The sequence below is a fragment of the Oncorhynchus mykiss genome, chromosome 1 (assembly GCF_057628025.1).
Source record: "Oncorhynchus mykiss isolate SJ-2025 chromosome 1, ASM5762802v1, whole genome shotgun sequence".
NCBI classification, from domain to species: Eukaryota; Metazoa; Chordata; class Actinopteri; order Salmoniformes; family Salmonidae; genus Oncorhynchus; species Oncorhynchus mykiss.
The window spans coordinates 18,096,490-18,120,407 of NC_143022.1; the positions used below are offsets into that span (position 1 = coordinate 18,096,490).

At 41.8% G+C, this 23,918-nt stretch overlaps 3 protein-coding genes across 5 annotated transcripts in view; 1 reads left to right on the plus strand and 2 right to left on the minus strand.

Annotated features, from left to right (window-relative positions):
- Positions 1 to 3,730, minus strand: LOC149985422 (stabilizer of axonemal microtubules 5). The gene is made up of 8 exons (XM_090184108.1): positions 3,130 to 3,730; positions 2,686 to 2,792; positions 2,297 to 2,391; positions 2,033 to 2,133; positions 1,584 to 1,702; positions 899 to 1,088; positions 708 to 796; positions 1 to 141 (listed from the first exon to the last, which is right to left on the minus strand). Exons 1-8 carry the CDS (start codon positions 3,653 to 3,655, stop codon positions 1 to 3), a joined length of 1,368 nt encoding a protein of 455 aa, XP_090040234.1. The 5' UTR covers positions 3,656 to 3,730.
- A 1,624-nt stretch (positions 3,731 to 5,354) lies between these two features.
- On the plus strand, positions 5,355 to 6,367 carry LOC100135798 (ubiquitin). Its single transcript, NM_001124194.1, is given in 4 exon segments — positions 5,355 to 5,457; positions 5,596 to 5,682; positions 5,804 to 5,906; positions 6,210 to 6,367. Coding segments are annotated over 4 exon segments (387 nt in total). The 3' UTR covers positions 6,304 to 6,367.
- Positions 6,368 to 16,966: 10,599 nt separating this feature from the next.
- LOC110492105 (homer protein homolog 3) overlaps positions 16,967 to 23,918 on the minus strand; it is a 33,871-nt gene continuing 26,919 nt past the window's right edge. For all 3 annotated transcript variants that reach the window (XM_021566250.3, XM_090191772.1, XM_090191822.1), the window contains 3 exons: positions 22,769 to 22,882; positions 19,804 to 19,884; positions 16,967 to 19,599 (listed from right to left, as the gene is read on the minus strand). In XM_021566250.3, the coding sequence (XP_021421925.2) occupies positions 19,414 to 19,599; positions 19,804 to 19,884; positions 22,769 to 22,882 (381 nt within the window). In that variant the 3' untranslated portion in view covers positions 16,967 to 19,413. The remainder of the gene's footprint in view (positions 19,600 to 19,803; positions 19,885 to 22,768; positions 22,883 to 23,918) is intronic.

Here is a 23,918-nt window from a genome sequence, read left to right on the forward strand (position 1 = left end):
TTAGAAAGGCATGTGGCTAATGTGTTGTCTAGGTGGGTTGTCCTGGCAGGTCTTGGAGAGAGGCTTGGGCCCAAAAGCTTCCTTATGGGTCGTGGTGAAGTGTTGCTCATTGTAGGGAGCGGTGATGTGGCTGAATTTAATCTACAGACAGACAGTGAGAGAGAGAGAGAGAGAGAGAGACACACAGAGTGATAGAAAGGGAAAGAGAAGATTAAAAGACACTGGGATAGAACAACTTGCTGATTGGTGCACACAAAAGGGGCAAAGAGCTTGTGTGTGTACATGAACCAGTTTCTTGGTAACAACCGGTTCTCTGAGGACGTATTAGGTATTCTGAGATATTTGAATTGTTTGAGCACTGATAGCGGCAACAAATCTCTAGGCAGATTGTAAAAAAGATGACACATTAGACATTATGCCATGTGTGTCTAGGGAACATAAAGTGAAATGCGAACATAATAAGCCTGAAGTAAGGTCAGTTTGACCCTCAAAACTTGTTGGAAAAAATAATTAAATGTACATGTGCATAATTAACAATACTGCCCTCTAGCGTTCATTTGTACAAACCTAATTGACTAGAAACTTAGCTGTTGTGATACAGCCTGGAAACTAACCAGGGTCTGTACTGACGCCTCTAGCACTGAGATGCAGTGTCTTAGACCGTTGTGCCACTCGGCAGCTGACTGTTACTGAAGTTATTTAACTACCTGTTGAAGTTGTTTTGGGCTAAGTTCCTGTCTCCTGGAGTTTAGTGGGAGGTAGTCCCTTTGAACAGTAGTCGAGGCTGTTCCAGGCTCTGGGGAGTATACCATAAATCTTATTGTCAAAAAAACTAAATTAATATGGAATGGAACCCAACTGACTGGGACATCTGAGAATGTTTTGGTTTCTCTCTCACCTTGGCCAGTCAGCACATGGCCAGAGGGATGGGTATGCGGCCTAGCTCGATTTATGTCCCTCTTGGGGTAGTCTTCGTGGGCTGCGGTGCTGTAGAACAGGCCTCCCAGAATGGGTCTGCCGAACTCCACATTGCTCTTGGTCCTCACGTTGGCTCCACTGAAATGCACCGGCCGCTCTCTGTGGTTCTGCTGCGGAGGGGAGGGAAATCCAACCAGGCCGATTAGGAAGACAGTAGCCAGAAATGCAAGTTGAAATAAAGGTTATGTTGGAGTAATGAGGCTGCCCAATGTTGCAGGCCACTCCCATGCAAATAAAAATTATTAATGTGGGAACACTGACAAAATATGAATGTTGGTTCAGCCTACCATCTTTTGCCCAAGAGTACATTTTACATCCAAGGTACAGTATGAAGTGGGAGAACGCAAGGAATGGAAAAGACATGGGAAATGCAAACATGTACCGCAGGACAACAAGGCCGACGTAATTAATTACACAATAATCGCACCTACCATCAACTTATGTTTTAATTCTCGTAAAACCTGTGCTCTTTTGCATTATAACATTCCTGTATGGCAAGGTGCTACACTAATGTCCTCGATCCATTTAAAGGCCTGGAAGCCAGTGATACACTTTGCTCAAATCCGGCCTTTTTGTTTGGGTAAATTGGAGAATTTGGGTTTCACCTCAGAGAAGAAAAAGCTGTTGGTTGTGGCCATCATCCTCAGTCGGTTGCGCCCAGGATCAGTGTCCCCTCTGGGGACTGAGCTGAGAGTCTTGTTCATTTGCATCAGTAGAACAGGGGCTGGGAAACAGACCCAATACTGGGAGTTAGCTAAGCAGGAGAATCAGAACACTGATTTCATAAGCTATTTCATAAGCTAAGCAATACATTTTTATGTCTGTGGGCTCTTTTAATAGTAATTGCAATCTAAAAGAAAAAATCTAATCCCGCAATTTGTTTTGCAATAGAATATATGAATACATTATATCAACAATAGTTAGCTGTTTGGAAGCAATTCAGTCAGAAAGATAGAAGTAAAAATAGATAATCAATCAAATCCATAGGGTTAACAGTGCAGTATGTTATATCATTGATGAACAGAGTATTAATTAATAACCTTGGCTTACACACCTGACTTGGCCTCGCGAAACGTGTCAGCCATTGTAGATGTCCATTTGTTTTCAGAGAAATCGCCAAGATTGACCTTCAAACGTTCCTTCACATTGACTGGACTGGGTCAGTGAAAGGTTGATATATTAGACAAATCCTAAAAACATTGATTATTAGGATTTGGACAGGCATTTGCTTTTATAACAGGAAAACGTGACACGTTTTCTAACTACAAGATGACGGAGGTGATGTGAATTTTGGCATGCATACCAGTAAATCACATACCTAGGACTGCCAGGGTGTCTAAAGGACACCTCTTGGGTGGTTTTAGTTTCCTGAATCTTCTGTGGGTCTCCCATTGCCACTGATGAGTGGATTTGCTGAACCGGAGAAGGAAAAGTACAGTACACCCTCAACAAAATGTCATTAACATCTTATCAAAGGCCTTCTCAAAGACATGGTGTGGGTTTGTTGTGGCTTTGTAATCCGCAGGGAGCAAAGAATAGTAAGCAAGATAATTATCAAAGGCCAGTTTAGCGCTCATAGCTAGTCTATTTAATGACCATTCATAGAAAATATTCACATTATTCCATTTTTCACATACAGCTATTGTACAGAAAACACAGAATTTCCCAGTAGCCTAACTATTCCAGGATATCAATGGCAATCGATACCTTCTCCACAGGTAGAGGTGGGCTGTGCCATTGTCCCTGGAATACATTGTTGTGGTGGGAGTCAAAATGTTGGCCATCCCTGTCCCATTTAAAGGTGGGTTCTCGCCCTGAATCACAAAGGCATTGACAATGTCACAATCTGACTCAAGGTTACACATTTACAAAAACAGAGCTACTCTTTTAACCATACAGTCAGTGTAATGGTTTACTGAGGCACCACACCCAGCATAAAGGTTCATCCAAAACAAGTGTGTGCCCCCGTTCTGCAAAGCTTTATGCCAGGCTTCCATATGCCAGGCACTGAATGACAAATATTGTAGCTAGCCTACATAGGCATACATAGGCCTTACCTATTTCACTAATCCAAACAGAGAATGACATCACAGATATAGTATACATGCATCTACTTTTAGACAATAACCTAGATTTGAAAGAGCCACTGACCTAGGTGTTTGACCTTGGCCTTGACAATGGGTGACACATTGTATGGAGTGAATGAAGCTTTATGAGTGGTCACAGGAAGCTCCTCCTCCAGCTGTTTCTTCTTAATGGCCATGACTGGCCGGATGGGTTTGGTGTGGGTTGAGGCCAGGTGCTGGAAGCCCTCTGCCTGGGTGGTGAGGAAGTTGACCTGCCTGGGGTCTTTATGCATCTGGAAGTTAGTGCACAGCTTAGCCCAAGCAGGTGTGCGGCAGAGGGGGATCTGTGGGTGGTGGGGATATGACTTGACCGCTTCGGTCAGATACTCCTTGATCCGACGCAGGTCTTTGTGCTCGACCTGGGCAGGTATGGGGCGAGAGATGGCGAATCTCTTGGGAAGGGTGGCAAGAGAGTTGAAGTCCGTCTGGAAGGTGGTCTTAAATGCCTCGTCAAGGCCATTGCAACTGTCGCCGCCCCAAAATGGAATGTGTGAGGACTGAAGGAAGTCCTTTCCCATCAAGGTGGCTTGAATCAATGTGCTTACAGCCATAGCACTTCTTGGACTGTTATTACTTCTTCCTGTGTTGTCTTTTTCCTTACATCAATGTGCCTTTCCTGAAATGGTTCTCTCTCTTTTTTTAGAACTGTGGAAAGAAAATGCAGTGGTCTCACCATGGAAACCAAGATAGCACAAGTTATAAAGATGTCACAATACAATGAGAACTGAGAGCAAAATTCCCAATTATTTTCTTTATCATTCTATCTATTCTATAAACTTTTTTTGTGTGGATAATATGAATATCTGTCCTATGTAGCCAATCACATACATACCTTGACATGACCTATTCACCTATCACTGTACATGCATTATGACAGCCCTGAGTGACAAATGTAACATTTTCTGTTATTTAAGAATGAAATTAAGATCTGAATGAACAGAAATAACAATGAACAGGAATTAGAATGTTCGTTACCTGCTACTATGTGTTTATTTGTCTATAGCAAAGTGAAGCTTTAATTAGGCAATGAGAGTGACTTACCCATTCCAAAGTGAAGAACATCACCTGAATAGTGGTAGCTGCACGTGTCCCTGCATCAAGTGTCTTTTATGCATAATTTAGCATTATGGTGGATAATCTAACAATATCAATTTGCCATGTCTCACGTTCACATATAAACACTGTTTGCATGGCAATGCATGCAATTAGTAAGATTTTGTTTTTAAACTTATCACCATGGTGCCAAAATCACAAGCAAATATTTGCTGGGGGAGAACCTTTAATGGTGTTAATGTTTCACTGTGGCATATTTTCAGCCATTACAGTGAACCTGTCCTCCCCATTTCTACCTCCACTGATACATTCATGCATTTAGCCATATGCTATCACTGGCAGTATTTCTAGCAGAAAAGATACAAAACAGACATTGACGATAGATTGTTCTTATAAATACATTCTAAAATAATGCACACCTGAGACAGGTATGGTAATAGAAATGACCTCATCAGAACAGTTCACTGAGTCACACCAGCAGGTGGCAGTAAAATTTAATTATCTAAACACCTGGTCCAAGTTAGTGATCGATTGTGTTCGTTTGAGTACAATTTAGTAAATACAGTAAGTAGTATATTGCAACTTTCTATAATCTTACATCTAATTTTGCCCACATTTTGCAACTGTTAGTAGAGTCAGGATTGATGAAACAGATTTGTGCAAGAAAAAAGTGATGCAGGATATGATGTAATATAACTTCCGCCTTGTACAGTCTCTTTTCGTTAAGGCTCAGCCATCGGCCGGGTGGGTGTATATATTTGTCCGTAACAATTTTTGTGAAATTGACTACAAGACGCATTTATTGCGTAATAGAAATACACCAGTGTCCCTCCGCTAAATAACTGTCTAAATATCCATTTGGTTGTCATATGTGAGACGTGTAAAGTCTAAGTATGAGTATTGAAATATAACGAGCTCCAGCATGTGGCAAAGAAGCACCCGCTTGACCGCAGCTGTTGGCTAGTTAGTTAGCTTGCCACAGCTAACGTTAGCTAGTAAGTTAGCAAGATTTTTGGCCGCTCATTCTAAATGCCAAAGGGATAGCTAACTATTCTTCTAATACTTAATGAGCTTATTTTTTTTATTTAGATGTGCCGGGGATTGGCTGACTTGGCTAGCTAACTAGTATGCTAAGTAGATCTGTATCTAGCTACTGCCATCAACTCGCACCATATTTTATCCCAACAGCCTGCCAACATGCAGATCTTCGTGAAGACGTTGACGGGGAAAACAATCACCCTTGAGGTTGAGCCCAGCGATACTATTGAAAATGTCAAGGCCAAGATCCAGGATAAGGAAGGTGTTCTAAGTTTCATTTGATCCGTAATATAGTATGACAAAATGGGCTGTTTTAAATACTTAGGGTAGGTTGCTTTTGCACTGATACTAGGTTTGTGCTGTAGTGATTTCATTAAATCAATATGCTTTTTATTCTCAGGCATTCCACCTGATCAACAGCGTCTGATCTTCGCTGGCAAACAACTTGAGGATGGTCGCACCTTGTCAGACTACAACATCCAGAAAGGTAGGCGATTACGAGTTGACAGTGGGCGCATGTAATGCTGCTCATTAGTTAAGCATCAGCCCTGTGTGAAAACATACCTGTGAACTTTGCATCTATCCACTATGATAATGTTCCCATCCAGAGTCCACCCTTCATCTTGTGCTGCGTCTTCGTGGAGGCATTATCGAGCCATCTTTGAGACAGCTGGCCCAGAAGTACAACTGTGACAAAATGATCTGCCGCAAGTAAGTAGAGCTAAGTACAGTTGCATTAATGGTGGTAATGAACTGTTTTTATAATTAAGGTCAAAGCATATCTTTACACTTAAGTTTCCCTTTTACAGTAAAAAAAAAACATTCATCCACATTTGCGATTGAGGTGACAAATGCAACATCTTTCAGAGCAACTGCAGTAATGTTGCTGTGTACAAAGGAAAACTATTTTTAGTAGACCGGCTAGCGAGGAATGAAAGTGCGCTAGGGCAGTGGCTTAGACCACTGGACCAGTCTTGGCTATACATTTTGCACAGTTCTGAACTTGTGTTGCAGGTGCTACGCTCGCCTCCATCCTCGTGCTGTCAACTGCCGCAAGAAGAAGTGTGGACACACAAACAACCTGCGCCCCAAGAAGAAGCTGAAGTAGACAGTTGGCTTGGTGCTTTTTGTGGAACATAAGCACAACTGTTAAATAAACATACCAAAATGTACTTTGGCTTGCCTTATTTGTCTTGATAATCCAAAATTGTTTTAAAAACAATTTAAAATTAGGGCCTGGATTCAATCAGATTGAGCATTAAACAGCATCTACGTTGCAGATGTTTGAGGTGTAACTGAGCAGCTCCTCTTGTGTGTCACAAACTACTCCTTTTATCCTTACTGCGTAAGAAGTTAAATGGCACTAGATAGTGTAGGCTCTGTCGATGTCAGAACACTGATAGGCATAAATCCCTTGATCAAAATGAACATGCATCAGTCTAATTTGAGTGTTTGAACTTGAAATGCAGCTGCATGTGATTTTGCTGGATATAGTCAGGCCTGGTTTTGTTGCATCCAATGGCAGGGTCTGCAATAAGGTAACACTAGCTTGTGGATTTCAGTGACATAAAAGCCACTTTATACTTGATCCAGTAATGCAGTCCGGAGGGAGGGTGTGAAGAGCTTGGAGGCCAAATCGAGCTTCATTCTGCATCGCAGTGCGCCTCCCCAATTTTGTAACAATATGTAAGGCCCCATATAGCTCAGCATTGACAATGGTTGACTGTAGGTGGGAGCGGTACATCACTTACGTGACAAAAGGCTATCGGAACAAGTTCATAAATAACATATTTGTGATGCTTTGTGTAGGCACTTAAAATAAGTGAACTCCTAGGAAGAGATTGGGATAGATGTGGTAAAGAAATCAATGGAAGCACAGTGGGATAGGATGCTGGATTGGTGCACATTCAAATCTGATATTTGTCATGTAACGCCCAGAATTTGGTTACTAAAATCACTGCAAACCATTTAAAAGTTGTCCTTTTCAGATTTAGACAGTGCTAAATGTTAACTCCCATTTGTATAAACTGGTAGCATACAGAAATCGAGTAGTCAAAAGTACCATTTTAAAAGAGTTACAGTTCATAAGGAAATCAGTCAGTTGAAATGCTCATTAGGCCCTAATCTATAGATTTCACATGACTGGGAATACAGATACTAAAATGAAAAGGCCATGGATCAGAAAGCCAGTCAGTATCTGGTGTAACCACCATTTGCCCCATGCAACGTGACATCTTTTGCATAGTTGATCAGGCTGTTGTGGCCAGTGGAATGTTGTCCCACTCCTCTTTGGCGGGAACTGGAACATGATGTCGTATAAATCGGTCCAGAGCATGCCAAACATGCTCAATGAGTGACAGGCCGTGGAAGAACGGACATTTTCAGCTTCCAGGAATTGTGTGCGGATGAATGGCTGCGGATGAATGGAACAACAATGGGCCTCAGGATCAAGTCACGGTATCCCTGTGCATTTATATTGCCATCGATAAAATGCAATTTTGTTTGTTGTCAGTAGCTTATGGCTGCCCATACCAGAACCCCACCTCCACCATGGGTCGGTCACTCTGTTCACAATGTTGATATACATCAGCAAATTTCTAGCAGTTGAAACCGGGATTCATCCGTGAAGGACACACACTTCTCCAGCGTGACAGTGGCCATTGAAGGTGAGCATTTGCCCACTGATGTCGGTTACAATGCCGAACTGCAGTCCAGTCAAGACCCTGGTGAGGACGACAAGCACGCAGATGAGCTTCCCTGAGTCAGTATCTGACAGGTTGTGCAGACCGACAGTTTTATCGGGTGGCTGGTCTCAGACGATCCCACTGGTGAACAAGCTTGTTATGGAGGTCCTGGGCTGGCGTGGTTACACGTGGTTTGTAGTTGTGAGGCTGTTTGGACATACTGCCAAATTCACTAAAACAACGTTGGTGGCGGCTTATGGTAGAGAAATTAACATTAACTTCTCTGGCAACAGCTCTGGTGGACATTCCTGCAGTCAGCATGCCTTTTGCATGCTCCCTCCAAACTTGAGACATCTGTGGCATTGTGTTATGTGACAAAACTGCACATTTTAGAGTGGCCTTTTAATGTCCCCAGCACAGGGTTCAACTGTGTAATGATCATGCTGTTTAATCAGCTTCTTAATATGCCACACCTGCAGGGTTGGGTAGGTTACTTTCTAAATGTAATCTGTTAGTTCCTAGTTACCTGGCCAAAATTGTCACCAGTAACTTAACATTTGGATTACCCAAACTCAGTAACGTAATCTGATTACATTGTTACTTAACCCCTTAATAGGCATTAGAAGACACAAATGTATGTTACCAATTGAGCATCTATTTCTGGATAAATCAATGTTAAAGTTGACATAGCCATATATGGAGGTAACATTTTATTTTATGGGTTGGTTATGTAGGCTTCTTCTAACAAATCGCTTTCTACTACACATTAAAAACCTGCTTTAGTCATTTCAGTCATTCCAATATGCTATAGGACTTGGAAATATAGATTAGCCAAATTGGTTTTTTTTACACCTCTATTTAACTAGGCAATTCAGTTAAGAACAAATTCTTATTTTCAATGACGGCCTAGGAACAGTGGGTTAACTACCTGTTCAGGAGCAGAAGGACAGATTTGTACCTTGTCAGCTCGGGGGTTTGAACATGCAACCTTCCGGTTACTAGGCTACCATGCCGTTTAACCTGAGCATAAATGATTTATTAGATTTGCACATGCAATATAGACTTTTCTATTGTGTTGACAAATGTACGTTTGTTTATCCCATGTGTAACTCTGTTGTTTGTGTCGCACTGCTTTGCTCTATCTTGGCCAGGTTGCAGTAGTAAATGAGAACTTGTTCTCAACTGGCCTACCTGGTTGAATAAAGGTGAAATAAAAACAATTTGCCCGCTGTTTATGATTTTGTTGTCATGGACGACTGATTGGTGTCATTGATTAGAGTTGAAAAATAAATGCTGCGATTATGGAATGGCATGCTTTGAGTACTACTGAAGTGCTATTTACATGTGAAAAATAATACCATATGCTGGATTTGCTATAGGCCTATTGTTTACATTTTTGTTGTTGACACTTTGATATCTTGATAATATGCAGATGTTTAAAGGGCAAATCTACAGATGAAACAATAACAAAACGGACACCTCGCCTCTGTTTTGGTAAAAAGCTGAGGGATGGGCCTGGAGAAATGTAATCACTCTCAGATTAATAAACAGAGATATGGATGCAAGGACTGACCATCCCTAAGCTTTTATATTTTATATTTTTCAAAGTAGCCACCCTTTGCCAAGAGTGTGCAAAGCTGTCATCAAGGAAATCTCATCCAGCTTCATGAGATAGTCACCTGGAATGCATTTCAATTAACAGATGTGCCTTGTTAAAAGTTAATTTGTGTTATTTATTTCCTTCTTAATGTGTTTGAGCAAATCAGTTGTGTTGTGACAAGGTAGGGGTGCTATACAGAAGATATCCCTATTTGACCAAAAGACCAAGTCCATATTATGGCAAGAACAGCTCAAACTTAGTGCAAAATACACAAACAATAGCCTATGTTGAGGTAAAAATCTGAGTATAATGCTTGTATGGATGTTAACCCCAATACATGTTCATTTCGTCATCAATTCGGTGGCTGTACAGCATTTAATGCGATGCGGTCTCTGCAGAAGTCAGAGCATTCATACTTCTTGTGCTTCGCAGAGCTGTTGTCAAGGAAGTGAGTATGTGTTTATACAGGATCTCCTGACCCCACCTAGCGTCAACCAATCATGTCAATGCGGAGCCATACGGAGCCCACCACATTTTTACAAAATTTGGGAGGTGCACAGCGATGTGGTACAGAGCTTGATTTGGCCTGCGCAAGCCCCCGTGTCAAACCTGCCGTAGCAAGCATAAATTGGCAGTCAAAACGGTTCGGAGGTATATTATGATGAAATTTACTATTTGGACTTTGGCAGGGGTTTTTGGCTGTTCGTGCACCTTTTTTTCTTTCTTTAGGCAAGTCTTAAATTCGGTAGCCTAAGTATACGCCCCTTCGTAGGTCGGGATGCCTTGTAAGGATCCGATGGCGAGTGCATAATCCACCTCTACCGTCAGTCCTATTAGCCAAAGTGCAATCATTGGATAATAAGACGGATGGGCTCCAATCAAGACTATCCTACCAACGGGACATTAAAAACTGTAATAACTTAGGATTCAACGAGTCGTGGATGGATGACATGGATAACATACAGCTGGCTTGGTTTTCGGTGCCTGGGGTGGCGGTCTGTGTCCATTTGTAAATAACAGCTGGTGCACGAAATATAATATTAAGGAAGTCTCAAGGTTTTACTCGCCTGAGGTAGAGTATCTCATGATTAGCTGAAGAGCACACTATTTACCATGAGAGTTTAAATCTATATTTTTCGTAGCTGTCTATTAACCACCACAAACCCAATACTGGCACTAAGACGGCACTCAACGACCTATATAAGGCCAAATCAAACAAGAAAATGCTCCAGAGGAGGCACTCCTAGTGGCCGGTGACTTTAATGCAGGGAAACTTAAATCCGTTTTACTCAATTTCTACCAGCCTGTTACATGTGCAACCAGATGGGAAAAAAATCTCTCGACCACCTTTACTCCACACACAGAGACGTGTACAAAGCTCCCCCTCACCCTCCATTTGGCAAATCTGACCATAACTCTATATTCCTGATTCCTGTTTACAAGCAAAAACTAAAGCAGGTAGTACCAGTGACTTGCTCAATACGGAAGTGGTCAGATGATGCAGATGCTAAGCTACTGGACTGTTTTGCTAGCACAGACTGGAAAATGTTCCGGGATTCTTCTGATTGCATTGAGAAGTACACCACATCAGTCACTGGCTTCATCAATAAGTGCATCGATGACGTCGTCCCAACAGTGACTGTACATACAGTGCCTTGCGAAAGTATTCGGCCCCCTTGAACTTTGCGACCTTTTGCCACATTTCAGGCTTCAAACATAAAGATATAAAACTGTATTTTTTTGTGAAGAATCAACAACAAGTGGGACACAATCATGAAGTGGAACGACATTTATTGGATATTTCAAACTTTTTTAACCAATCAAAAACTGAAAAATTTGGCGTGCAAAATTATTCAGCCCCCTTAAGTTAATACTTTGTAGCGCCACCTTTTGCTGCGATTACAGCTGTAAGTCTCTATCAGTTTTGCACATCGAGAGACTGACATTTTTTCCCGTTCCTCCTTGCAAAACAGCTCGAGCTCAGTGAGGTTGGATGGAGAGCATTTGTGAACAGCAGTTTTCAGTTCTTTCCACAGATTCTCGATTGAATTCAGGTCTGGACTTTGACTTGGCCATTCTAACACCTGGATATGTTCATTTTTGAACCATTCCATTGTAGATTTTGCTTTATGTTTTGGATCATTGTCTTGTTGGAAGACAAATCTCCGTCCTAGTCTCAGGTCTTTTGCAGACTCCATCAGGTTTTCTTCCAGAATGGTCCTGTATTTGGCTCCATCCATCTTCCCATCAATTTTAACCATCTTCCCTGTCCCTGCTGAAGAAAAGCAGGCCCAAACCATGATGCTGCCACCACCATGTTTGACAGTGGGGATGGTGTGTTCAGCTGTGTTGCTTTTACGCCAAACATAACGTTTTGCATTGTTGCCAAAAAGTTCAATTTTGGTTTCATCTGACCAGAGCACCTTCTTCCACATGTTTGGTGTGTCTCCCAGGTGGCTTGTGGCAAACTTTAAACAACACTTTTTATGGATATCTTTAAGGAATGGCTTTCTTCTTGCCACTCTTCCATAAAGGCCAGATTTGTGCAATATACGACTGATTGTTGTCCTATGGACAGAGTCTCCCACCTCAGCTGTAGATCTCTGCAGTTCATCCAGAGTGATCATGGGCCTCTTGGCTGCATCTCTGATCAGTCTTCTCCTTGTATGAGCTGAAAGTTTAGAGGGACGGCCAGGTCTTGGTAGATTTGCAGTGGTCTGATACTCCTTCCATTTCAATATTATCGCTTGCACAGTGCTCCTTGGGATGTTTAAAGCTTGGGAAATCTTTTTGTATCCAAATCCGGCTTTAAACTTCACAACAGTATCTCGGACCTGCCTGGTGTGTTCCTTGTTCTTCATGATGCTCTCTGCGCTTTTAACGGACCTCTGAGACTATCACAGTGCAGGTGCATTCATACGGAGACTTGATTACACACAGGTGGATTGTATTTATCATCATTAGTCATTTAGGTCAACATTGGATCATTCAGAGATCCTCACTGAACTTCTGGAGAGAGTTTGCTGCACTGAAAGTAAAGGGGCTGAATAATTTTGCACGCCCAATTTTTCAGTTTTTGATTTGTTAAAAAAGTTTGAAATATCCAATAAATGTCGTTCCACTTCATGATTGTGTCCCACTTGTTGTTGATTCTTCACAAAAAAATACAGTTTTATATCTTTATGTTTGAAGCCTGAAATGTGGCAAAAGGTCGCAAAGTTCAAGGGGGCCGAATACTTTCGCAAGGCACTGTACATACTCAAACCAAAAGCCATGGAGTACAGGCAACATCTGCACTGAGCTAAAGGGTAGAGCTGCCGCTTTCAAGGAGTGGGACTCTAACCCGGAAGCTTATATGAAATCCCGCTATGCCGTCCGACGAACCATCAAACAGGCAAAGCGTCAATACAGGACTAAGATTGAATCGTACCACACCGGCTCCTACCCTTGTTGGATGTGGCAGGGCTTGCAAACTATTACGGACTACAAAGGGAAGCACTGCCACGAGCTGCCCACTATCACGAGCATACCAGATGAGCTAAATTACTTCTATGCCCGCTTCGAGGAAAGCAACACTGAAGCATGCATGAGAGCATCAGCTGTTCTGGACAACTGTGTGATCACTGTCTCCGTAGCCAATGTGAGTAAGACCTTTAAACAGGTCAACATTCACAAGGCCGCAGGGTCAGACGGATTACCAGGACGTGTACTCCGAGCATGCGTTGACCAACTGGCAAGTGTCTTCACTGACATTTTCAACCTGTCCCTGACGAGTCTGTAATACCAACATGTTTCGAGAAAACCACCATAGGCTCTGTGCCTAAGAACACCAGAGTAACCTGCCTAAATGACTACTGACCTGTAGCACTCACATCTGGAGCCAGGAAGTGCTTTTGAAAGGCTGGTCATGGCTCACAACACCATTACCGCCTCAAAAGATCAGAAGCTTATGCAATCTCTATTGCACTCCACACTGCCCTTTCCATCCTGGACAAAAGGAATACCTACAGTGCCTTGCGAAAGTAATCGGCCCCCTTGAACTTTGCGACCTTTTGCCACATTTCAGGCTTCAAACATAAAGATATAAAACTGTATTTTTTTGTGAAGAATCAACAACAAGTGGGACACAATCATGAAGTGGAACGACATTTATTGGATATTTCAAACATTTTTAACAAATCAAAAACTGAAAAATTGGGCGTGCAAAATTATTCAGCCCCTTTACTTTCAGTGCAGCAAACTCTCTCCAGAAGTTCAGTGAGGATCTCTGAATGATCCAATGTTGACCTAAATGACTAATGATGATAAATACAATCAACCTGTGTGTAATCAAGTCTCCGTATAAATGCACCTGCACTGTGATAGTCTCAGAGGTCCGTTAAAAGCGCAGAGAGCATCATGAAGAACAAGGAACACACCAGGCAGGTCCGAGATACTGTTGTGAAGTTTAAAGCCGGATTTGGATACAAAAAGATTTCCCAAGCTTTAAACATCCCAAGGAGCACTGTGCAAGCGATAATATTGAAATGGAAGGAGTATCAGACCACTGCAAATCTACCAAGACCTGGCCGTCCCTCTAAACTTTCAGCTCATACAAGGAGAAGACTGATCAGAGATGCAGCCAAGAGGCCCATGATCACTCTGGATGAACTGCAGAGATCTACAGCTGAGGTGGGAGACTCTGTCCATAGGACAACAATCAGTCGTATATTGCACAAATCTGGCCTTTATGGAAGAGTGGCAAGAAGAAAGCCATTTCTTAAAGATATCCATAAAAAGTGTTGTTTAAAAGTTTGCCACAAGCCACCTGGGAGACACACCAAACATGTGGAAGAAGGTGCTCTGGTCAGATGAAACCAAAATTGAACTTTTTGGCAACAATGCAAAACGTTATGTTTGGCGTAAAAGCAACACAGCTGAACACACCATCCCCACTGTCAAACATGGTGGTGGCAGCATCATGGTTTGGGCCTGCTTTTCTTCAGCAGGGACAGGGAAGATGGTTAAAATTGATGGGAAGATGGATGGAGCCAAATACAGGACCATTCTGGATGAAAACCTGATGGAGTCTGGTCTACAATGGAATGGTTCAAAAATAAACATATCCAGGTGTTAGAATGGCCAAGTCAAAGTCCAGACCTGAATCCAATCGAGAATCTGTGGAAAGAACTGAAAACTGCTGTTCACAAATGCTCTCCATCCAACCTCACTGAGCTCGAGCTGTTTTGCAAGGAGGAATGGGAAAAAAATTCAGTATCTCGATGTGCAAAACTGATAGAGACATACCCCAAGCGACTTACAGCTGTAATCGCAGCAAAAGGTGGCGCTACAAAGTATTAACTTAAGGGGGCTGAATAATTTTGCTCGCCCAATTTTTCAGTTTTTGATTTGTTAAAAAAGTTTGAAATATCCAATAAATGTCGTTCCACTTCATGATTGTGTCCCACTTGTTGTTGATTCTTCACAAAAAAATACAGTTTTATATCTTTATGTTTGAAGCCTGAAATGTGGCAAAAGGTCGCAAAGTTCAAGGGGGCCGAATACTTTCGCAAGGCACTGTATGTGAGAATGCTATTCATTAACTACAGCTCAGCATTTAACACCATAGCTCATCACTAAGCTAAATACCCTGTGACTAAGCACCTGGATCCTGGACTTCCTGATGGACCTCCCCCAGGTGGTAAGGGTAGATAACAACACATCTGCCACGCTGATCCTCAACACGGGGGCCACTCAGGGGTGCGTGCACAGTCACCTTCATGACTGCATGGCCAAGCATGACTCCAACACCATCATTAAGTTTGCCGACGACACAACAGTGATCACCGACAACGATGAGACAGCCTATAGGGAGGAGGTCAGAGACCTGGCAGTGTTGTGCCGGGATAACAACCTCTCCCTCAACTTGATCAAGACAAAGGAGATGATTGTGGACTACAGGAAAAGGAGGACCGAGCACGCCCCCATTCTTATCGACAGGGCTGTAGTGGAGCAGGTTAAGAGCTTCAAGTTCCTTGGGGTCCACATCACTAAGGAACTATCATGGTCCAAACACATCAAGACAGTCATGAAGAGGGCACGATAAAGCTTACTCCCCCTTGGGAAAATGAAAAGATTTGGCATGGGTCCTCAGATCCTCAAAAAGTACAGCTGCACCATCGAGAGCATGGTTGCATCTCCTCCTGGTATGGCAACTGCTCAGCCTCCAACCACAATACACTACAGAGGGTAGTACATAACTGGGGCCAAGCTTCCTGCCATCCAGGACCCATAAACCAGGTGGTGTCAGAGGAAGGCCCTAAATATTGCCAAAGATTCCAGCCACCCTAGTCATAGATTGTTCTCTCTGCTATCGCATGGCAAGCGGTACCAGAGTGCCAAGTCTAGGTCTAAACGGCTTCTACCTCCAAGCCATAAGACTCAGCTAATCAAATGGCTACACAGACTATTTGCATTGCCCCCCTCCATTATATTCTTGTTGCTCTTTAATTATTTATTTTTTACTTCAATTTATTTTAGTAAATACTTTAACACTTATTTGTAAGAAAGCATTCACCATTAAAAAAAGTATTTTATTTTACAAATATTTCACTGGATGTTTAAACGTGACGTATCCGCTTAGTTTCCACTCACCAGAGAGGAAGCTCACTGGCAGGCAGTGGGAGAAGATGGAAGATGGATTTTGGCCGACATTCTGCAAATGTTCTCAATACAGTTGTCTGTTCCCCAAACTAGAATCTGTTCCCATTAGACCACAGCCTGTCGTTTCCATCTTGGTTTTGTTATAAAACAAATAGTTGACAAAGCTATGCTAATGTCAATCTGATTAAATCTAGCACTAAATGTTTTCTTGGGACAGTCTGTTGAATTGATGTTGACTAGAGAAACTTTTTGTTTATTCAAAATTCAGTCCTTCATCAGAGCATGGACAGCTCCAAAAAGATTGACAAATCAAGGTGACTCGCATACATACTTGCATGGAACAATTCATGCAAAGGAAACCAACAAGCTGACAAAAGCACAATGCTCTTGTGCTTGATGATCTTGAGTGCAGTAGACAGGATTTTTTATTAGAGATTGAAAAACAGGGCTCTTGTTCAAAACTAAATGGAACATCTCTCCCAAATTACTGGCAAGTCAAATATTCAGACCCCTAAGCTAAGGGGAATTCATAAAAAACAAATCTGTTAAATGACTGATGTGGCAGTCGGTGTTTGACTTGGACTGAAATAGGTTCTGGTACTCATTTTGGGTGCTGGTGCTGCTTATATTTAGGTGCAGGAGCTCCACAATACTTTTGAGCTAATATTCTATAGGAGGTGCAGGAGTTCTAGCAGAAGAACATTTAGGTGCCGGTTCTCAGCTCCGGTGAGCGCATGCCCAAGTCAAGCACTGGTGTCAGTCGATTATTTTCTCAAGATATCTGTAGTTCATTGTTAATTGGCTACTACAATTAATCAAATACATAGCATTGAAAAATAACCAAATTTTTGCAAACGTTTAATGTTGAACTGTACACAAAGATTTTAGTTACACATACAATAACTTCCATTTTCAATATTATAAACATGGGTTCCTCCTATGCTGAAAGTAAGGTCAAATCAGGCAAGTGTGTTGTTCAGTGTGATTAGTAAGGCCCTGTTTTAATACTGGAAAAATGATTACTTTACTCCCTTGTGAAATTACAGGAAAATACAACAAATATACACCACATTTCACCCATCCAATAATGTTTTATGATTACTTCATAGGTGTGTGTGTGTGTGTGTGTGGGGGGGGGGGGGGGGTGATAATTTTTTACAGTATTTGAACACGCTCAAACACTGGATGAATTAAGAAATCAGTTTGCTGAGGTATTTTAGGTATTGGTGGTGGTCAAAAAAGCCCCATTTCCACTGGCACTTAAAATTAGGGCCAAATTCGATCTGGCTTGAATGCAATTCTCAAATTCCAGCTGAGTCGAGGGAAACTCGGGCTAGCGCAGCCCAGTTCCACAACTGGTGCCAGCCCGAATAGAATTCAGGCTGAACCCATTACTATGCAACCACCAGTTTGATCACTGCTGGATGCTGACACCAAGTTTAGCTAGTCTGGGATTGTTCCTGTTAGCTAGCACATGGAAAAGCAGTACTGCAGTAGTCAGACATGATACGAATTACCACCATATCTGGATCCTTCATAAATGTTTTGCACTACACAATCAACTTTCATGAGAACAATCAGCCCTCAAACGCTAGCTAGCAAATCAGAGTTGAAACAAGCTAGCTAGAAACTTTAGCTGGCCAGGTCGTATTTAAAGCTACATTCTATCAAACCTGTCGTCTGGTTTGCTAGCTAGCTAATTGCCAATGCCATTGTAAGCGAGGTAGGAATTCAGCTAGGTAACGTTAGCCTGTTATGCTAGCGATGACACGAACCATTTAGCTAGCTAGCGTTAGCAAGCTAAATACAAGGCAGAGTCTGGCTGGCACTGGCAAGAGGAGTATGGTGTAACGTTAGTTACAGCATGGTGAGCATTAATTAAATAATTTAACATATTGCTGAAGCTAGCAACATTAGCGAAGCCAGCTGCACAGTCATATATTGGCTACCTAGCAACATGGCATCATTTCGAATTTCTGGAGGCAGTGGAAACGCAATTCGAGCTAGCCCCGTTGCCTATGGAAAACAGGGCTTAAAACTTGTGAATATGAAGAGGATAAGGATAAGAGATCCTACTCTCAATTTTAATGACAGAAAAATTCCATAGACAATTCAAGTTATTTTTTCATTATCTTATCGTGCAGTCCAGTCAGTACAGAACGAGTGTGCTACGTGGGTAAGAAAAGTAAGTGCATCTTTGGTACTGCATTTTGTATTGTTAACATTTTTGGGAGGGCCACTGTTTTCTCCAGAAGGTCAGAGATGGGCTAGTAAAACGACCATGTTACAAAAACGAAGAATATAGGCATCATGACGTACACAGAGCAGGTGAAACTTTCCGATTATCCTCACATCAATTGTTGGATTAAAATTGATAGTCAGTAACACTTCTAGGTAGTCAATGTGCATTTGAAGCAAAATGAGAAACCACACTGTTCAACAGAATACAATTGAAGTTTGTATAAATTAACAAAAATATGCTTTGGTGATGCTACATAACCTACAGAGTACTTGTCAAAAAATAGTATTGCTAATTCAACACTGATTTAACCTTATTTGTACTTAATACCAAGAAAAAATGCCTCAAAGTCGAGGTCAGAAGAAAATCACTTGGTGTGCATCAGTGAAAGTTCAGATACCAAGTTAGCTATATGTATTGAATCAAGTACAGGGCATATTTACTAATAACACTACTTGTGCTTTTAATAAATCTATTTGTAAACGATTGCACATTGGATAATGCGCATAACTCACATTACTGTACTTGGCAAGGTTATTTGCTGAGTTCATGCAGTTTTGGTGATAAGCCCTCTGCAGCTCATCATTCTGCAGTAACGTCTCTGTAGGATCACCAAATCATTATTATGGCAACTGTTGATGTAATACAATACATAAGAAAATAGAAGTTAACTTATTCATCATATTGACAAATGTAAACAATAATTAGGCACCTACATTTTTAAGCGCAACCCCAGATTCAATTCAACTACGTTTGAAGTTTAAGACCCTCTATAAAAGGAGGTTGACAGAATCATAACCTAACTACATTTACATGAAAATGGTGTAAAGGTCAACAGAAGAATGTTTAAATAGAAAAACAGACCCTGTGGATTATGCTCCCAGCCTCCCACCTAACAATATAACTGATTCTTATGTACAGCTGCAACAGGTGAAGTCAAGGTGCTACTCTCATTCACTGCAGTTATGTGCTTAATAAGAAAACATTGTTCTGAAAGAGCTTAAATTTTCCTTCCTTGTCCATCGCCCCCAAAACATCTGTCATTGTGGTGCGCTATTTGCTGATGAGCTTGGCCAAGCTCTGTCGCAGGTCATTCAGGTCGTATATCTTGACCCCAAGGACGTCGACGACCCGCTGAACCTCACTCTGCCCCTGTTTCCGCTCCTCCAGAGTGGAAGCTAGAGTCTGCTCGGCGCTCTCCACCCGTTGCTCCAGTTCTGCGTTTCGGGTCTCCAGATCCTAGAAGGTCCACAAGTGACAGAGGACTACAGATCAATTCATGTTAAAATGGTCAATGTCATATCAATTGCCCACCCTGCTTTGTTGCATACCCTTTGAAAACTCTCACAGAGCCCTTAAAGCAGTTGATAATCACTGGTGTTCAGTATTCACTAGTGTACAGAAGCCAAACATGCATGTTCTAACCCAATTCCCCAAACTCACATGAAGTCTCTGAACAGCCTCTTCTCTCTCTTTCTCCAACTCGTGGATATCTGATTTCCTGCTATGTAGATTGTGGATTATCTAAAAAAAGAAACCACAAATACAGTAATCCTTTGGTTTTTTATTAGGATACCCATTAGCTGTTGAAAGCAGCAGCTACTCTTCCTGGGGTCCACAAAGGACTGTAGTGGTTAGAGCGTTAGGCCAGTAACCGAAAGATAGCTGGTTCAAATACCCAAGCCAACAAGGTGAAAAATCTGCCGATGCACTTAACCCTAGTTTGCTCCAGGGGTGCTGTAATACTATGGCTGCCCCTGTAAAACAACACCTTTCACTGCACCTATCTGGTCAGTGTGTGACAAAAAATAAACATCTAAATATATGTTTTCTCTGAACTCTATCGAATCATAAACATTTTTATCCACATATTTATTCCTTTTTTAAAAAGAGATGTCAAATCATCTCTTGTGTAGCCTGGAAGATTTTGTCAAACTTTGGGACATCTTGCTGTTACTGAAATTTCCCTCATGGGCTCCAGTACAAAGTGACCTTGTATGAGTCATCCTTGCTGAAGTTTTGCTTGTTTAGATTGTAAAAGAATGTGAAGGTTTGAGAGAGCACTACAATGCCACAAGGAAACGGATCCATTTAGATACCGTGCCTTCAGAAAGTATTCAACCACCTTGACTTTTTCAAAAGTTTGTTGTGTCATGTTCTTCCACACCGATCTCGACAAACTATTTCTGTATGGACCTCGCTTCGGGCATGGGGGCATTGTCATGCTGAAACATAAAAGGGCCTTCCACAAACATTTGCCACAAAATTGGAAGCACAGAATCGTCGAGAATGAAGCGTGATTCATCACTCTAGAAAACGCGTCTCCACTGCTCCAGAGTCCAATGGCGGCAAGCTTGGCACCACTCCAGCCGACGCTTGGCATCGCGCATGGTGATCTTAGACTTGTGTGCAGCTGCTCAGCAATGGAAACCCATTTCATGAAGCTCCCGACAAACAGAGGCAGTTTGGAATGCAGTAGTGAGTGTTGCAACCGAGGACAGACAATTTTTTACACGCTATGCGCTTCAGCACTCTGGGATCCCGTTCTGTGAGCTTGTATGCTTTACCACTTTCCGGGTGAGTCTTTGTTGCTCCTAGATGTTTCCACTCCACAATAACAGCACTTACAGTTGACCGGTGCAGCTCTTACAGGGCAGAAATTTGACTTGTTGTAAAGGTGGCATCCTATGACGGTGCCACGTTGAAAGTCAATGAGCTCTTCAGTAAGGCCATTCTAATGCCAATGTTTGTCTATGGAGATTGCATGGCGGTGTGCTTGATTTTATACACCTGCCAGCAACATGTGTGGCTGAAATAGCCCAAATCCACTAATTTGATGGTGTCCACATTCACTACATGGCCAAAAGTATGTTGAATAAACCAGGGAGGCTTTCCAATGCCTTGCAAAGAAGGGCACATATTGGTAGATGGGTAAAAAAAAAAATACTAGACACTACATATCCCTTTAAGCAGGGTGAAATTATTAATTAGGCTTTGGATGGTGTATCAATACACCCAGTCAATACAAAGATACAGGCGTCATTCCTAACTTAGTTGTCGGAGAGGAAGGAAAACACTCAGGGATTTCACCATGAGGCGCATAGTAATTCTTTAACAGCTACAGAGTTTAATGGCTGTGATAAGAGAAACTTGCTAATGGATTAACAGCATGGTAGTTACTCCACAATACTAACCTAAATGACAGAGTGAAAAGAAGGAAGCCTGTACAGAGTACAAATATTCCAAAACATGCATCCTGTTTGCAACAAGGCACATAAGTAATATTGCAAAGAATGTGTCAAAGAGATGAACTTTTTTTCCTGAATAAAAAGCATTATGTTTGGGGCAAATCCAACACATTACTGAGTACCATTCTTCATATTTTCAAGCATAGTGGTGGCTGCATCATGTTATGGGTATGCTTGTCATCAGCAAGGACGAGGGGATTTTTTTTAGGATAAAATAAATGAAATAGAGCTGAACATAGGCAAAATCTTAGGAAATTCCTGGTTCAGTCTGCTTTCCAACAGACACTGGGAGACAAATTCACCTTTCAGCAGGACAGTAACTTAAAACAAAAGGCCAAATCTAAACTGTTCTTGAGTAGCCTAGTTACAGTTTTGACTTAAATTAGCTTGTAAATCTATGGAAAGACTTAAATTGTTATCTAGCAACGATCAACAACCAACTTGACAGAGTTTGAAGAATAAAAAAAGGGGCAAATATTGTACAGTCCAGGTATGCAAAGCTCTTAGACTTACCCAAAAAGACTCACAGCTGTAATTGCTGCCAAATATGCTTCTAACATGATTAAATCAAGATCAGTGTTTTATTTTTCATAAAGTTTTTAAAATTCTTCTTCCACTTTGACAGAGTATATATAGATCAACAAAAAAAAACATTTAATGCAACAAAATATGGAAAAGTCAATGGGGTTGAATACTTTCTGAAGGCATGAAAATGTGCTACCCTATTTTCAGAATGTTTTGGGCGTTGTCATTACTCATAGCACTCTTGAGCAGTAGACCAAGTTTGTAGCTGCTCCAAAATAACTGTACTTTCTCAAAATCTAATAAATCAGATTGTTTGGATGACTGACAGGTTTTCCATAATGCAGCTGGGATTCATATAATCCATCCAATATAGATATACCTAAAGCAATTTCCTTTGAACAAGAGGTGGAATTTACAGTATGCAAAATACCTCTACCAAGGCTTTCTACTTCCAGATGGGAAGTGCTTTAAAAAGAACTCAAGAACGACTTGTTTTTTGAGATTCTCAAGCAAAAACCTGTGTTTATACCTCACTAGTTTCTTTCAACGGCACTGTCTAGAGAGCCTAGAAGCCTGGCTCCTTGAGGTTAGCAGTACCTGGTTGCCTAGAAGAGGGTCAGAGCCCCAAGCCTTACCTGGTCTTTTTCTTTGAGCAAGGCTTCCAGCTCCTCCAATGACTGGGTCAGCTCATCCCTCGTCTCAGACCCACTGGGACCAGGCCCTCCACTCTGAGCCTCCAGCTCTGCCACCTGCAAACACACAACAACAGAGAGTGACAGACGGAGGGAAAGGAAGAGAGAGAATAACACTAAATAAGGAGTTTTTCAATCCTAGTGTATATGCAATGACAGTGGATGGTTGAACATTAGTTCCTCTCGGCGGTCAGCTATGACGTGTTAAAAGGACCACAATAACACAGAATACATCACTATGGAGACATTTTACTAATTGCCAGAAGGGTTTCAATAGCTTCAAGTTCCTCTGTGTCCAAATTACTAAAGACTTAAAATGGTCCAAACACACGCGCATAGTTGTGAAGAAGGCGTGACAGTGCCTCTTCCCCCTCAGGAGGTTGAAAAAGTTTGGCATGGGCCCTGAAATCCTCAAACAGTTCTAAAGCTGTACCATTGAGAGCATTTTTACTGGCTGCATCAGTGCCTGTTATGGCAATAGCACCGCCCTCGATCGTATGATGCTATAGTTCGCCTTGCAGTATTGCCTTGCAGAGGCAGCTTGGTGTAGTGCATTTGTTGGATTTATCGAACGTGTGTGTCAAACTGTATGTGTAGACGGCTTGACAGAAATGGTGAATGTTGAACTTTTGTTGCATACATATCCAGATGATGCTGCGTACTATTTTGCGCAATGATGCTGATGGTGTGTTCGAAGCGTCACTGGGGCCGAGCTCCCTGCCATCCAGGACATCTATATCAGGCGGTGTGGTAGGAAGGCCCGGAAAATTGTAAAAAATATAAGGGTAAGGTGGCAGGTACCAACCAGAATCAAACCACCCAAGCCATAGACTATTCTCTCTCTTTCCGCACGAAAAGCAGTACCGGTGAATCAAGTCTGGCACCAAACAGGCTCTTGAACAGCCCAAGCAATAAGACTGATAAGTAGCTAACAAAATAGCTACACAGACTGAGTTAACCTTGTATCTTTATTGACATTTTATTTTTGCACTGTCTCTATACACTCACTCCATCATCTGCTCACTCTCATGCATTTATAATGACTCTACACTCACGCACACCCACTCACATACAAGCTGCTGCTACTCTGTTT

What these genes read in the sequence shown, in the direction of transcription:
- LOC149985422 (XM_090184108.1), bottom strand. Translation starts at nt 3,655, where the DNA reads ATGGCTGTAAGCACATTGATTCAAGCCACCTTGATGGGAAAGGACTTC. An exon ending in CACCTCTACCTGTGGAGAAG is followed by an intron (nt 2,392 to 2,685) that starts GTATCGATTGCC and finishes TCTCCGGTTCAG; the next exon opens with CAAATCCACTCATCAGTGGC. An exon ending in GCCCAAAACAACTTCAACAG is followed by an intron (nt 142 to 707) that starts GTAGTTAAATAA and finishes GTCTGTCTGTAG; the next exon opens with ATTAAATTCAGCCACATCAC.